Source organism: Perognathus longimembris, chromosome 15 (genome assembly GCF_023159225.1).
Source record: "Perognathus longimembris pacificus isolate PPM17 chromosome 15, ASM2315922v1, whole genome shotgun sequence".
Taxonomy (NCBI): Eukaryota; Metazoa; Chordata; class Mammalia; order Rodentia; family Heteromyidae; genus Perognathus; species Perognathus longimembris.
In genome coordinates, this window is record NC_063175.1 from 10,857,413 (window position 1) to 10,874,063 (window position 16,651).

At 47.5% G+C, this 16,651-nt stretch overlaps 1 protein-coding gene across 1 annotated transcript in view; it reads left to right on the forward strand.

Moving 5' to 3' along the window:
- Piezo2 (piezo type mechanosensitive ion channel component 2) overlaps window positions 1-16,651 on the forward strand; it is a 343,119-nt gene that overhangs the window by 322,216 nt on the left and 4,252 nt on the right. Inside the window, 12 exon segments of the mRNA XM_048363082.1 lie at window positions 421-603; window positions 1,994-2,246; window positions 3,150-3,282; window positions 3,635-3,782; window positions 3,863-4,077; window positions 5,250-5,408; window positions 7,588-7,735; window positions 9,165-9,353; window positions 10,371-10,463; window positions 12,598-12,770; window positions 14,546-14,674; window positions 15,078-15,157. Coding sequence (XP_048219039.1) covers window positions 421-603; window positions 1,994-2,246; window positions 3,150-3,282; window positions 3,635-3,782; window positions 3,863-4,077; window positions 5,250-5,408; window positions 7,588-7,735; window positions 9,165-9,353; window positions 10,371-10,463; window positions 12,598-12,770; window positions 14,546-14,674; window positions 15,078-15,157 — 1,903 coding nt within the window.

Genomic DNA, 16,651 nt, shown 5'->3' on the forward strand with positions numbered 1-16,651 from the left:
GACGGTGCTCAGGCCCTGAGTCCAAGGCCCAGGACTGGCCAAAAAAAAAATACATGACATACAAAGATACTTCTATTTTCAAGTGTGTCCTGTCATATTGTAATAGCTGAATGATCACATCATTCCTACAAACGCTAGTATAAACGCTAGTTCCTCGAGGTGGGATGAGATGATGCTCACCTAAGCAGCGACACGTATTCCCTGATTACCTCAATACCTCACTCTATCTACAGCTCATGGCACCTCTGACCAAGAGACATCGCTCTTGTTCGGAAGTCCAACGATACTGGCATCTCACCTTGTAGGTATTCCTCCCATCAAGACTGTGAAATGGGTATTTTTCTCCGTTCCTGTGTCAAGGTTTCTCATATGTACCTATTCCTAAACAATCTCCTTTGAACTTCTGTCATCCGTGTGTAGGTGGCTATTGTGGTGAAGTATTTCTTCCAATTTGGATTTTTCCCCTGGAATAAGTCTGTGGAGTTGAACAAAGATAAACCTTACCACCCCCCAAACATCATAGGGGTAGAAAAGAAGGATGGCTATGTGCTTTATGACCTCATTCAGCTCCTGGCCCTGTTCTTCCATCGCTCCATCTTGAAGGTACTGGTTGCTAATGGTCCCTCAGCTCATGGTGCTAACCGCAGGCCTGGTGTCAGCCCTGGGGAGCTTGAACACTGGGTTGCAGGATGGGGCCTCTGCTCGTATGCGCCTTAAGATAAATGATAGTTATATCTGTTTAATGCCCATTCTCTCTAAATAATTCGTAGGAGAACTTGAAGTAAACCTGCATTTCAGCCCTGGGTCGATCATATCATAACTAATCCACCATAACTGATGTGGGGAATATCATAGCCTGGTATACCAAATTCCTCCTTTGCTTCAGCCAGAACCTCAGAGAACACTCGGAAACCACGAAGCCTCTCCTCCCCGTTACACCCCCTGCCTACTTCTAGCTTTACTGCTTTTACTCGGGGTCTCCTGTGAAGCCATTAGCTGTTCCTGAAGATGGCAGTTGGTTCAGCCAATTTGCCGTAAAGGCGCTCTTCACCACGTAACGCTAGGAAGAGCACCAGAGGGTGTGTGGGCTTTTTCTTTTTACACACTGCCATAAACTAAGCCTGCCGTGCCATTTAGTGCTAGTGAAGTACAAATTATGCCGTAGCATTTTTTGTCTACTCACAGACCTGTTCTCACAACCGTGATGTCCACCTGTTACTTGAAAGTTAGCTGTTTTGATAAAGTGTTTTAAATTTATTTTATCAACTAGTATATCAGTTCCTAGGATCCTTTTTGACACAAGGCGCGTGCGCACACACACACACACACACACACACACATTGTCTTTTGGTGAATTGATCATTTTCTGACTTGGTCTCCAACCACGTGGCCTGCAATTCTTGTCCTCTTAAATGTAAGTCACAAGAAGGTCCAAACCTGACGGTCACCATGATCAAGAGACAACTCCGTTGCAGCACTTGGTGCTTGGGAGCAAGGCTGTGGGCTCCAGGGAGACCCAGGCCCTCAGCCTCTTGGCCTGCCATTTTTCTTCTCTTTGTCAGCTCCTCACTCCATTTCCATTAAGCACCTCCCAGGCTGTACAGAAGGCATCACAAGCCTTACTCCTGCACCAGCCTGGAGTGAGCTAGCGGCCACTTCTCACTGGGCAGACGAGGGGAGGGACAGGACCATTATGGACAGCAGAGGTGAATCTTCAAGGCTACCGTGTTGTATTGCTCCCAGTGCTAGCTTTGAACATACAGACATGTTCTGGATAGTGCCTTTGCCCAAAGAACAAGTCAAGCGATGATCACGTCATCTTTATTCCATCTGCCCAAACTTCCTTAACCTCATCTCCATTCATTGATCACACCGGTGGCTGACAGTCGCCTCTGCTCTCCCATGCACATGTCTCCGGGGTTTAGAGGGTTCGAATGCCACCCCCGCTCCCCCGGGAAATGGCGGCCTCACTTGTCACTTTGGGTCTTCTCAGTGTCACGGCCTGTGGGACGAGGATGACATTGTCGACAGTGGCACTGACAAGGACGAGTCTGATGACGAGCTGTCCCTGGGCGGCGGCAGGAGGGACTCTTCTGACTCCCTGAAGTCCATCAACCTGGCCGCCTCGGTGGAGTCTGTGCACGTGACGTTCCCGGAGCAGCCGGCGGTCGCCCGCAGGAAACGCGCCAGCGGCGGCACCCCGCTTTCCCCGGGGTCCAGCATCTCCTCAGACAGGTCCAAGAGAGGTAGCTGCCACATGGCACCCGGCCAACCTAAGCGGCCGAATCGCCTCGCCTCTTGGGCCCCCACGGGTCTTAGGAAGTGATGTCATTTATCAGGGGCTGGCAAGGGATGGGCATTGTAATGCAAAAGGAAAGTTCTCTGGAGTCAGAGCCAAGTTCAAGTCTTGCCTCCACTGTGTGGCTTCCTTGCTCTGAATATCCGATTCCTTGCAGGAAGGACAATTTCAGAACTGCGGGGGAAAAACCAGCACATTGCTAGCTAGAAAATGTCAAGCATATGATTAGTCCATTGTAGGCAAATATTCTGCTGGAATGGTATTCGGGGAACTAAGTCTTTTGAAACTGGATTTTAAGTTAGTCGGTGGGGGCTTTTCACAGAACTACCTAGTAATTTCCTAAACTAGTCATTCGTTGCTTGCTAAGCAGCCAGTGTGATCAGAAAGTAGATTTACCCTCCACCTGATACTCTTAGAGTTGCTGAGACAACTCTTATGTATTTGTAAATTGCCAAATGCTTGGGTCGGTCATCCTCAGAACCTGCTTCTGAGGCAGACACGGGCAGGCCTAATCTTTGTCATTTCACCACTGGAGAAGTCAGGGCATAAAGACAGGACTGGGCCATGGCTTCTACCAGGAAGGCTCCACCAGGACTGCTGAGCACAGTCCAAGTCGTTCTTCCAGAGTATTCCCGGAAGAAGCCTTGAGCAATGACTTCAGAGCCCTGGTTGAAACCCCACAGATCTTGTTCAATGTAGCAGAGTTGAGAAGACAGCCGAGGACGCTTGTTCATGCTGACGTCCGCCCATGTGTGTCCCCCGCCATCAAGCGTGTGGCCCGGCTGCCGGGGGACTTCTCATTCTCCCCCCTTCCATCCTGCAATTGCTCTCCGTTCTCTGTTGCTCTTAGGCAGTACAAGCACCCGAAATAGCAGCCAGAAAGGAAGCAGCGTTCTGAGCATTAAACAAAAAAGCAAGAGGGAACTTTACATGGAGAAACTTCAAGAGCACTTGGTCAAAGCGAAGGCGTTCACAATCAAAAAGTGAGTACACCACGCCTTTGGAGTGAGTGTTTCATCACAGAGCTGGGGGACTTGCGTCCATGCGTTCCTATAGCCAGGGTGAAGGGCTGCGGGGCATCCGAACCCCCTTTCCAGAGCGAAAGCCCCTCTGTGCCTCGAGCAAGGAAAGAGAAGAGTGGTATCATTTTCAGAGAACAGATCATATCGTCTTGGCAAAAAATACTCTTATCTGTCCCCCAAGAGGGATCTGTCCCCAGAAAGCTTATCATGAGGCTGAGAAGAACAGAATGGTTTAGTGGCCCTGGTGCCTGCTCATTCTCTCCTCCTCCTCCTCCTCCTGAAGCAAGTGCATGTGTCTTTCTCTGCCTTGCAGAACTCTGCAGATCTATGTGCCCATCAAACAGTTCTTCTATGACCTCATTCACCCCGACTACAGCGCCGTGACTGACGTATATGTGCTGATGTTCCTGGCAGACACCGTAGACTTCATCATCATCATCTTTGGCTTTTGGGCCTTTGGGGTAGGTTTGGGCAAGGGCCTCCAAGTGCGGCCACTCACGGGGAAGTACCACTCAGGCGTGAACCTTTTGTCTCTCCCCAGAAACATTCAGCAGCGGCAGACATCACCTCTTCACTGTCGGAAGACCAGGTCCCTGGGCCATTTCTGGTGATGGTCCTCATTCAGTTTGGAACCATGGTGGTGGACCGAGCACTCTATCTCAAGAAGACTGTGCTGGGCAAGGTCATCTTCCAGGTCATCCTGGTGTTTGGCATTCACTTCTGGATGTTCTTCATCTTACCTGTTGTGACCGAGAGGTAAGGTCTTTACGAGCAGAGGCAAAAGGTTGGGATCTCATCCACATGGAGTGCAATCCCCAGTGTGAACCAATTCCTCCACAGTAGCTCAACTGCATTTATACACATTTACAGGGAAGAGCTTTGAGGACAAGCAAGGTGACAGCCTTCGTGAGCAGGGCAAACCAAGGAAATTGTGTCGTATTTGCCTCTATATTTCAGCCCATATGGAATGATTAAAGCTTGGTCTTAAGAGTTCTTTACAGGAATGGAGATGTGACTCAAATGGTAGAATGTTTGCCTGGCAAACATGAGTCCCTGCGTTCAAACCCCAGAACTTCCAAAAACGAAAGACAGCAAGGAAACGTGACTAAGTTAATGCTTAACACACAAATAAATTAACCAATCAATCAACAAAACTATAAATAGGAAATGTCCCCTCTGTTAGACTATAAAAGAAAGTGGTCCACAGAGGTGAATGTCGAAGTGTCTGTGTAACATAATGGGACTGGTCTTTTCGGTCCATCTGAGTTTGTATTCACAAGCAAGGAGGATCTCTTAGCCATTGCTTAGGACAGCCTGGTGCCTAATCCAGTCAACCTGCCTTCATTCCGCACAACTGAAGAGCTTCTTTACGATTGCTTCACCAGGCTGGACCATGTTTTTTAATATCCGTAGGCATTATGGCAAAAATCTTCCTAGTCTTTTGTGTGTGAGAGAGAGAGAGAGGGAGAGAGGGCAGCATTAGTGTTTTGAACTGAGGCCTCATGCTCTGTCCATTGCAACACTACCTCAGCTCTTTTGCTTTCGTTATTTTCCAGGTAAGCCCTCACACGTTTGCCCAGAACTAGCCTGGATCAAGATCCCCCGAGTTGTGCCTCTTGCAGAGCTGGGATTATCGGCGCTATGCCCAGCCCCCGATACAACTGCCAATCATAACTGCTTTTAACTTGAACTATGGCAGTTACATCACTTACGTTGTTGTAAGCTATTAATATACACACTTAATAGAAATTGACTGTAACTGTGGCTTTAGCACCTAAACACACATTGGAAGCTCCATGAATGACTGGATTTCCCTGCCACGCGCGCTATGTATGAAGAATTCCTTTTCATGGCTTTACGTGGCAGAAGTGAAACCTCTTTGCAGCAGCAAACTATTCTCATGACTTTGTATATTTTTTACATTTCAGGAAGTTCAGCCAGAACCTGGTCGCCCAGCTTTGGTACTTTGTGAAGTGCGTTTACTTCGGGCTGTCTGCCTATCAAATCCGCTGTGGGTACCCAACGCGGGTCCTGGGAAACTTTCTCACCAAGAGCTACAATTACGTCAACCTCTTCTTGTTTCAAGGGTGAGGGCACTGGGCGTCCCCTCACAGACAGGAAGAGCTGAGAGTCGTCCCGCGTGGGAAGGGGGAAGGCAGCCACAGAGACGTCAGTCATGAAACTCCTTGCTGAGTGTGCTTGCCCCTCACCTGCTAAGGAAGTCGGTCTGCATCAGCCACGCTTTTCTAGTTCACTCTCCTACTTCACGACTGTGAAAACACTCGGGGTTGAAAATGGGGACATGGTCAGGCCCTGATTCACACCTGTAATCCCACTCCTCAGGAGGCTGAGATGGGAGGATCGCAGTTCAAAGCCAGCCTGGACAGGGAAGTTCTTGAGACTCTATCTCCAATGAACGACACCCCACTCCCTCCCACCCCCCGCAAAAAAAAAAAAAAAAAAAGCGATGAGGAGGGGAGCTGTGGCTCAGGTGGTAGAGCACTAATCTAAAGCACAAAGCTTAGGGACAGTGCCCAATCCTGAGTGCAAGCTCCAGGACCAGCACCAAAAAAAGAGGTTACAGAATTCTTAACTATTAATAAACTCCTGAGCACATTAGAACAGACCCCTGGAAACACTTTTAGGATCTAAAGAGGAGTATTTATGCCACCCACCTCCACCTGGATGCTTTGCTGGGGGTGGCAAGTCGGCTCCTCGCGTTCCCTTTGCTCTTCAGGGCCAGCGTTCAGTGCGGTGTCTGCTCTCGCCGCCCCGGGGTGGGGTTGCTGTGGCGAAGGCCAGCGCACCACAGTTCAGTGCAGTGCACCACACCCAGGCCCCGCAGCCCAGCGCAGCAGAGGAACGGGCTCTGCCCAGCTGTGTGGACAGCCACACATTGAGCAAGGTTTCATTTGGTTCTAAGTTGGGCCTGGGCCTTGTATGTGTTTTGGGTTTGGGGGGGAGAGTTGGATTGTTGTCCCCTTTAGGGAACCGAGGTAGCCCAGGTGAGAATTTTTTTTGCCAGTCCTGGGCCTTGAACTCAGGGCCTGAGCACTGTCCCTGGCTTCTTTTTGCTCAAGGCTAGCACTCTACTACCACTTGAGCCACAGCACCACTTCTGGCCTTTTCTGTGTATGTGGTGCTGAGGAATCGAACCCAGGGCTTCGTGCATGCTAGACGAGCACTCTACCACTAAGCCTCATTCCCAGCCCCCCACATGAGAATTTCTCAGTGATTAGAGTTGGGGGATAGGTCAAGTTCTCCAGCCTGGGAGAAGATCCGCGTCCTTCATGAAATGTGAATATTTCTCAGAGCTAGTGGGTCGCAGGCCACACGATGATGCTGAAGAGGCAAAGACAGGGATGGCCGGCCCACTCACAGAGGGGCCTCCTGTCTTTGGTGCCCAATGACATGTCCTGCCACCGCCCCCACCCCCCAACTTCTCCCATTGGCCCTCATCTTTTATTTCCAGATGTTTTATCTTTACTAGTGCATCTACCAGGGGAAAAAAAGTAATTCAATAACCCTGTGGCCAATAGAGTCTTATAAACAAATAAATGTAAAAGAAACTAACTTAGCTTATTAAAAATGGAATCTGGGGCTGGGGATATAGCCTAGTGGCAAGAGTGCCTGCCTTGGATACACGAGGCCCTAGGTTCGATTCCCCAGCACCACATATACAGAAAACGGCCAGAAGCGGCGCTGTGGCTCAAGTGGCAGAGTGCTAGCCTTGAGCAAAGAGAAGCCAGGGACAGTGCTCAGGCCCTGAATTCAAGGCCCAGGACTGGCCAAAAAAAAAATGGAATCTTGACCGATGCTGGGGCTCTCCCCTAGCAACTTAGGAAGCTCAAAGCTGGGGATCATGGTTTGAATCCAGCCTAGGCAGAAAATCCATGAGACCATCTCCAAACCACCAAAAGACCGACGTAAAGCAGTGGCTCAGGTTGTGAATTGCCCACCTTGCTTGAAAACAGCAAATGAATAGCACAAGGCCCAGAGTTCAGGCACCAGTATAGGGACACACACACGCACGTGTGCACACGCACACATGCATGCACACAAACAGCAATAGAAATGGGTTAGAATTATCAGGGAAAATGAAAAGAACGAAAAGATACTAATGCATACGTGGAGCTCATAGTGAAAAGCAATTTCCTGGGTCACCTTGCAAAGCTTTCCTGTGCCGTTAGCAGAGCATGCGTTGTTGAGGTGATGGGGGCGGGGGGCCCTGGTGGCCAGGTCTCTGACGGAGTCAGGTCCCCGCAGGTTCCGCCTTGTCCCGTTCCTGACGGAGCTGAGGGCCGTGATGGACTGGGTGTGGACAGACACAACCCTGAGCCTCTCCAGCTGGATCTGCGTGGAGGACATCTACGCACACATCTTCATCCTCAAGTGCTGGCGGGAATCTGAAAAGGTAAGGCGCCCCGAAAGCCCAGCTTGCTGACAGGATTCCTATAGCTGGCGGGATGGATAGGCAGGGAGACAGACAGACAGACAGACAGATGTCACCTTTTAAATGTTGAATTCTAGTTTTGTGAAGTTATACATTAGAATGTTGGAATCTGGGTGTACCTGGAATCCCAGCTACTCAGGAGGAAGTGGGCGGCGGTGGGGGGGGGGGGGGAAGCCCTGGTCTCAGGCCAGCCCAGATAAAGTTAATAAAAACATATATACATATATATATATATATATATATATATAATGCTTTCTGGAAAAGCTAAACTAAAAGCTGAAGGCTTGTGGGTGTGGCTCAAGGGACAGAGGTTTATCTAGCGAGCACGAGTTCAATCCCAGTACCAGGGTGGCGGGACTCTGAAAGATGGAAGGAGAAAGCTTCATGCACGAATGCCCAGGTGGGCATGAAGCCATTTTGATGCCCAGGAGCAGCCCTGCCCCCCCCCCACAGCCCCCCACGCCCCGTGGAAGCGCGCCAAGTCCACTGTCAAGCCAGCGGAACGGGTTCCCGCCTGGGTCTTCTGCCACTCATATCCCTGCACTCCTCTTGCTTCCCCGTCCAGCACCCAGGGGCCCCCCGGGGCCCCCGACTCTGATTCTGGACTGAAGCATCCCTGCTGATCATTCGCGTTTTCCTACTTGTAGCTGCAAGTGTTTCTGGTAGCATCCTTCAGGAACTCAGCGTTTGTGTGTGTGCAGGCAGAGAGGTGCTTGGTCAGCATTTCCCCTCGGGGCTAGCCCTGAACTTGAGCCACACCTCCCGTCTTGGTCTGGTTTGTTGTTTGTTTGGTTTTATTTGCTGGTTAATTGGAGATAAGAGCACCAGGGACTTTTCGGCCCTGGCTGGCTTCAAACCATGGTCCCCAGATCTAAGCCTCCTGAGTAGTTAAGATTACAGGTGTGGGGCTGGGAATATGACCTAGTGGCAAGAGTGCTTGCCTCGTATACATGAAGCCCTGGGTTCAATTCCTCAGCACCACATACAGAGAAATGGCCAGAGGTGGTGCTGTGGCTCAAGTGGTAGAGTGCTAGCCTTGAGCAAAAAGAAGCCAGGGACAGTGCTCAGGCCCTGAGTCCAAAGCCCAGGACTGGCCAAAAAAAAAAAGATTACAGGCATGAGCTGCAGATGCCACCCTTGGGGTTCTTTAGGCCTCCTTTGGCAACCCCCCCTCCCCAATCAATGGGGGAATGTTGTAAGCTTGGCACAGCATCACACCACTTCTCAACTCGGTTCCAAGGTGGGGACAAGGTTGCTACCCCACGTTAGCGTAAGTGGAAAAGAATCAGGCCAAAGCCCACATTCTCCAGCTCTGCGAAGTGTGTTGGCCTCTTCAGCCTGTGTGCCTCCCGGGCTGTGGCCTGAGCCGGTGTGGATCCTTCTCCTGCAGAGATACCCCCAGCCCCGGGGCCAGAAGAAGAAGAAGGTGGTGAAGTACGGCATGGGCGGTATGATCATCGTCCTGCTCATCTGCATCGTCTGGTTCCCTCTTCTCTTCATGTCCCTCATTAAGTCTGTCGCCGGAGTGATTAACCAGCCTCTGGATGTCTCAGTCACAATCACCCTGGGAGGGTATCAGGTAATCCGTCTCACCTACCTTCTAGAGTCTCTCCTCAGGCTGCGCTCTCCCAGCAATGCCTTCAAGAGGGTTTTGTGATGGCTGGCGATCCCAATATCCTGTTCAGATGTTGACTGTTTAGCCAATGTGAGTGAGAAGTAGATGCAGGAGATGGATAAAAATCAGTCCCTTGCCTCGCACACACAAGGCCCTGGGCTTGAACTCTAATAGCACCAGCCATCTGCTTTGAACACAGGAAGGATCACTGCAAAAAGTGACCTCTGGGCCTAGCATGATGGCTTAGGCTTGTAATTCCAGATACTCATTAGATGGAAGAGAGTGGTTTGAGCTGGGCACCGTGGCTCACACCTGTAATCTTAGCAACTCAAGAGGCTGAGCTCTGAAGATTGCAGTTTCTGCCCAGCGTGGGCAGAAACTCTTATCTCCAATTAACCACTAAAAAGCTGGAAGTGGAGCTGTAGCTCACGTGGCCCAGCGCCAGCCTCAAGCAGAACAGCTAAGGAACATTTTCCAGACCTTGAGTTCAAACGCTTCTACCAGCATATTCTCTCTCTCTCTCTCTCTCTCTCTCTCTCTCTCACACACACACACACACGCACACACACACACACACACACACACACACACACTCACACACACAGTGATTTGAGGCCAGCCTGGGAAGTTAGCAAGACCCCATCTCTATAAGTAAGCTTAGTGTGGTGGCGTGTGTTTGTAATCCTAGCTAGGCAGGAGGCATAGGAAAGGAGGCTCCTGGTCTGAGGCCGTTCCTGGGCAAAAATACAAGACCCTATCAAAAACTCACCTAATGCAAACAAGGCTGGGAAGCATGGCTCAAGTGGTAGCATATTTACCTATCAAAAGGCCCCAATTTCAAACCCCAGACCACCGAGAGAGAGACAGAGAACTATCTCTGAGGTCAGCTGCCTTGGGATTGTACTGTGCAAATGCTTTTCTTGTAACGTAGGGTGCAAAGAAGTGCCGCAAGGCTTACAGCTGCGTGCCTTTGTTTTCCAGCCAATTTTCACAATGAGTGCTCAGCAAAGGAAGTTGAAAGTGATGGACCAGCAAAAGTTTAATAAATTCATGAGAGCTTTCTCTAGGGACACCGTAAGTAAACCCATGCCGTAGATCTCTATGAAGACCTTGTTCTAGGTGAGCCCAGCACTCGTTATAAATTGCTTAATACTTTGCCACGGCTTGTGGTATTTGGAGGAGGACTTTTCTGGGATTACCAGTTATATATAACACTGTACCATTGGCTAGATCATTTAAGAAGGTATGTCTCTCTTATTAGGCATAAGTGGTAACAAACATAATTTAAATTAAGAATGTTTTAATATGAGTTCAATAGCTTTTGATCCATTTTTTAACTTTTAAACTTAAGTAAATATCTTTCTTTGACTGGCATGTCTATTCTGAGAGTCTGTACTCAGAAAGTAATTCAAAATAGGAGAAAGCAACATGTAGGTGATTGAAAGCAGTGCAAGGGGTCACTAAGATTGGTGGACGGAGGAGATTACAGCAGTTCTCTGAAGTGAGTTTACCACTGGCCCCTTCGGTGGGTATGGGGAGAAAGAACTTCCATTCTTGGTTCTGTTTATACACCCACTGAACATTTTCAAAGCAATTTCTTGTGTGAAAAATTGAGCCGAGTTCCGGTGGCTTACACCTATAATCATAGCTACTCAGGATACTGAGATCTGAGAACTGTGGTTCAAAACCAGCTCAGGCAGGAAAGCCTGTGAGATGCTTTTTTTTTTTTTTTTTGCCAGTCCTGGGCCTTGGACTCAGGGCCTGAGCACTGTCCCTAGCTTCTTTTTGCTCAAGGCTAGCACTCTACCACTTGAGCCACAGCGCCACTTCTGGCCGTTTCCTATATATGTGGTGCTGGGGAATTGAACCCAGGGCTTCATGTATACCAGACGAGCACTCTACCACTAGGCCATATTCCCAGCCCCACCTGTGAGACTCTTATCTCCAATTAAATACTAAAAAAGACGTGAGTAGAGTTGTGGCTCAAGTAGTGCTAGCCTGGAACAAAAAAGATCAAGTACAGCACCTAGGAGTTCACCCCAGGACCAGCTTAAAAAGAAATCATCATCACCACCACTATACCACAAAGCCTGTGACAGTTACCCAAGCTAAAATATCAATTAAAAAAATATATAGGTGCTGGGAATGTGGCCTAGCAGTAGAGTGCTTGCCTAGCACGCATGAAGCCCTGGGTTGGATTCCTTAGTATCATATAAACAGAAAAAGCCAGAAGCGAGACTGTGGCTCAAGTGGTAAAGCACTAGCCTTGAGCTCAGGGACAGTGCCCAGGCCCTGAGTTCAAGCCCCAGGACAGACTAACTGATTTTATATACATATGTATGTATATATATTTACGTTTTAAAATATTAAAAAAGAAAAGAAAATATTACACAGTAAGAAGAACAATGAATATGACAGACTTTTAGTTGATATTATTTTTTAACACATTTCAAACTTTTGATAATATGATACCATGGTTTTTGTCATTAAAATTAGTTTTGTAAGTCGTGATTAGGGCCAGGCACTGGTGGCTCATGTCTGTAATCCCAGCTACTCAGGAGGCTGAGATCTGAGGATCGTGGGTTGGGGCCAGCCTGGGCAGACAAATGCTTGAAATTCTTATCTCCAATTAACCAGCAAAAAGCTGGAAGTAGAAAGGTGACTCAAATGGTAGATCACCAGACTCTAATGACAAGCTAAGCGAGAGCACAAAGTCCTGAGTTCAGTCCCTACTTCCAGCACACACACACAGAGAGAGAGAGAGAGAGAGAGAGAGAGAGAGAGAAGCAATTAAGCAAGCAAATACCTTTGTATAAGATTACCATCATACTACATATTGGCAAAACTAATCTTGAACAATGAGCAACTAGTAAAAGGCCGATGTCTTAGTTGGAGAACTTAAGAAAACTCTCTCTTTTGTCATGAATTTCTGCCTAAGGAGAGAAGAAACAGCAAAACGACCTGGATATCCTTGTTGCTTAACTGAACACTTCTGTGGGGTACTAATACCACCACTGGGGTTAGGCCAGGTGATTGACAGCTGTCATACCTGTGGGCAATGGGACCCAGATGCTGTGTCCCACAGATGTCACATAGATATTCCTTTCCTAGCAAGAAATCTCTGTTCGGTCAAAGGGAGGAGTAATTGTTTTCTTTATAAGCATTATGTCTCTCATTGATTGATGCATATGCATTTGTGCACATACAGGGCGCTATGCAATTTCTGGAAAATTATGAAAAAGAAGACATAACGGTAGCAGAATTGGAAGGAAACTCCAATTCTTTGTGGACCATCAGCCCTCCCAGTAAGCAGAAAATGATACAAGAGCTCATGGACCCCAATAGTAGCTTCTCTGTTGTTGTTTCATGGAGTATTCAGAGGTAGTTACTGCCTTTCCGTGCATCATTCCCCAGCCCCATCTAAACTCGGGTGGGAGGTCGTCAGAGAGAAATAACAGATTCCTGCAGAGCTCACTCTATCAGTACAGTTGGGAGCCTTCCTTTTGTTCTAAAGCTAACATTTCTGTTTATCAAATAATGCTGTGTCTAGGAACCAATGATCAAACTAAGACATTTTTAGGCTTTACTTATTTAATTATTTAGGCCATGGATTTTGTTTTGAGTGAGAGAGAGAAGAGAGACAACACACAGGATGATGGATTATAAAATGAAATAAAGTCTGTGTGAATGATTGAGATTTCTAAAAAAGGTTGAAGCCATAGCAATGAAGAAATGGTGTCCTTTGCAGGATGCAGATATAGGAAGATCTCAGTCCCAGGTTAGCTCAGGCAGAAGTCAGTGTGAGATTCTGTCTTGAAAATAAGTCAGGAGTGGGGGTACATGCCTTTGGTCCCCACTACCCAGGAGGCAGAGAAATGAGGATCACAGTTCAAGGCATCCCAGGGAAGGTTAGTTTGAGATTCGATTGCAAAAATAGAGTAAGAGGACATGCATGATTCAAGTGGTAGAATACTTGCCTGGCAAGTACAGGCCCTAAGTTCAACCATCAATACCACCATAAGAGAAAGAGAGAGACAGCGAGAGGAGGGGAGGAGGAGAAGGAGAACAGGAAAGATTCATTTATGAAGCCTTAGTAGTACATTTCTCCAACCTTGGAGGCATCTTGATGGCACCCTGGCCATCTTGGAAGTGGAAAATGAATTGAAATTCCTCCTCCGGTCCAACCGGAACCGTGGCCAGCAAACACAGCCTCTTCCCTGTCATTGCTTGTGTAGACAGGGAATCTTACTAAAAGTTCTGGCTCCCAAACCCTGCACCAGTGCTTTTATAATGCATCTTTGGGGTCTCAACCTGTCCTAGGGAGTTACCTTAGTCTCTGTCATAATAGTCTCCAGAAAGAGTTGGCTCATTTGGGGTTTCAATACCAATTTCTTGATTAAAATTAAGTATCATGACAGGAACAAAAGAAAGCCTTCTGGAATCTTCTGTGAATCCACAGCACGTAGGAAAGAACTGTTCCTAACAAGAACTATTCAGTCCTATTTCAGGATGCCGATTTTAATCTTATTTTTTATCCTAAGTGTCCCCCATCTCTCACTCCAATTTCTGTATCAGTTGCCCAAAAAAATTAACTTCTAGACTTTTCACTGAAGAGCTACTACTAAAACCTAGTAGCGAAAAAATTTTAAATTCAGTTTAAATATGGCTTCCGTTAGTCCAGACAAAGATCAACACTGTTGGGTTAACTGTTGGTCACTGTTGGTGACTCTTAGCTACTCAGGAGGCTGAGATCTGAGGCTCAAGGTTCAAACCCAGGCAGTAAAGTCTGTGAGACTCTTACTTCCAACTAATCACCAAAAAGCCAGAAGTGGAAGTGTGGTTCAACTGGCAGAGCACCTGCAAAGACTAAGGGACAGTGCCCTGTGGGGAGCTCCCAGGAAAGTCTCTAAATTGGTTTTAGTGGAGCAGAATTGTTTCCTTTTGAGGCAGCAGCCTCTGCCTCCTCTCCTTGACTGTCGTGTGGATTCCATGGGTTAAAGGAACTAGATGTAGAGATGAGGTGAACACAGAGGGTTGGGGTAAACATTGTATAGAATACTTGATAAAATGCTAAAACTGTAAATCAAGTGAGTTTGTAAAGCTCTCCTGCAGGTTTGGGGATAATCACTGACATTGAGCCTTGTTTTTCTTCACAGAAATATGACTCTGGGTGCAAAGGCAGAAATAGCAACAGATAAACTTTCTTTCCCTCTTCAAAATATCGCAAGAGTGAACATAGCTAAAATGATTGCTGGAAATGACACGCAAAGTTCAAACACACCAGTGTAAGTTTCCTTTCCTTTTGATGTGGCTTTATCAAATATACATAGCTGGTAAAAAAAAAAAATTCTCAGATGGTAATGCAACTTCCTTCATTCTTTGAAAACACCAGTTTGCTAGGTCACTAAAAAATAGGAATTCTTAGCAAGTGCTGGAGGTTTATGCCTATAACTCTAGCTATTCAGGAGGCTGAGTTCTGAAGATCACAGGAAAGCTTGTGAGACTCTTATTTCCAAATAATACCAGAAAAGCTAGAAGTGGAGCTGTGGCTCAAATAGTAGAGCACCAGTCTTCAGCAAAAAAAAAAAAGCTAAAAAACAGTGCCCAGGCACTGAGTTCAAGCCCTAGGAGTAGTACAAATTAATTAGAACAATCAACACTAAATCCCACCTTTTTTTAAAATTACAGGACAATAGAAAAGATCTACCCCTATTATGTGAAAGCACCCAGTGATTCTAACTCAAAACCAATCAAGCAACTTTTATCTGGTAAGAATAAAAAGTTACTTCCGAACAATTCCATTTCAGCAGTCTGGGTGTTAAGCCTTTCTCAAGCTGTTTCCAGTTAACGTTCTGTATGTGCCAAGAACCATGTAACTTTAGTCTGTTTGCTCCAGCTACAGAGCTCACTGACACTCAGGAGATGAATTTTTTTATTGATTTATTTATTGTCAAAGTGATGTATAGAGGGGTTACAGTTTCATATGTAAGGCAGTGAGTACGTTTGTTATCCAACTTGCTACCTCCTCCCTCATTTTTCTCCTGCCTTCTCTCCTCCCCAATTACCTCTCCCTGCCCCGAACTGTACAGTGGGTTTACAGCATGTTGTCTTGTAAGTATTGCTGTTGCATTGGTTCGCCTTTTAGCCATTGTCTCTCCCTTTTGTTTTCCCCACTGATTATACAACACCTGAGTGACTTAGATGGTGGTGGCTTGCGGTGCTGATTTCACGTACTGGTTTCTGCTATCAACCAGATCCTTTCACATGTCCTGTAGTACAATAGTCTCTCCCACTCGGAAGAGTAAAAAGACAGCAAGATATGTACTTGATTCGCCCTAATGGTTAAGAAGTGTCAGTACAGTGATTTAGTGACTGGCTCATTCCAGTGTCATAGTGACAGCCAGAAACGGTCACATTTAGACGTTTAGATGACAGTCTGCCATCATGTGCCACACACGTGACAAGATGTGTCACGTCGCCTCGGTGTGCGAGCAAGCAGGTGGTGCCATGTAGATTTGGGTAAGTACACTTTGTGGTGTTTGCAGAATGGCAGAGTTGTGTAATGTGGTCCTCAGGACGGATCGTACACAACTGTGATGTACCGCTAAAGAACTGCCTGGCTTCCCTGGGCGCCAGTGGCTCACACCTGTTCCCCTAGCTACGCCAGAGATGGGGATCTGAGAGTCACAGTTCAAAGCCAGCTTGGGCAGTGAACTCCATGACGCTCTTATCTCCAGTTAACCCAGAAGCCAAAACAAAGGCGTGGCCCAAGTGATAGAATGCCAGCCTTAAGCAGAACAAGCCAAGTGAGAGTATAAGGTCCTAAGTTCAAGCCTCAGTACTGGCGGGTGCACACACACCCACCCACGCACACACACTGATCCATCAAGGCAGAATAGAGTGCACGTGTCCGGCATGGGTTCATTCATCAACATGAATGAGTGACTTTGCACCAGGCGCCATGCACGCCTAGGACCAGAGAGCAGAGAGGTGGCAGGAACACTGTAAGCAGTGAGGATCCTACTCAGATGTGCTCGGTGAGGCTGGACAGGGTGGCAGATGTGCTCGGTGAGGTGGAGGGGGAGGGCAGATGTAGGGACGCAAGGCCCAGCTCATCTTCCCTTCAGGAAGTGGACATACCTTGACAAGTATTGCAAGTACATTGGGAAATGGGCTATTCCCTTTTTGATCAGACATAGTCATACTCATGTTTACTGTGACCCTACAAATGCTTCGACACACAGGAAACAGTCTGCTCCTTC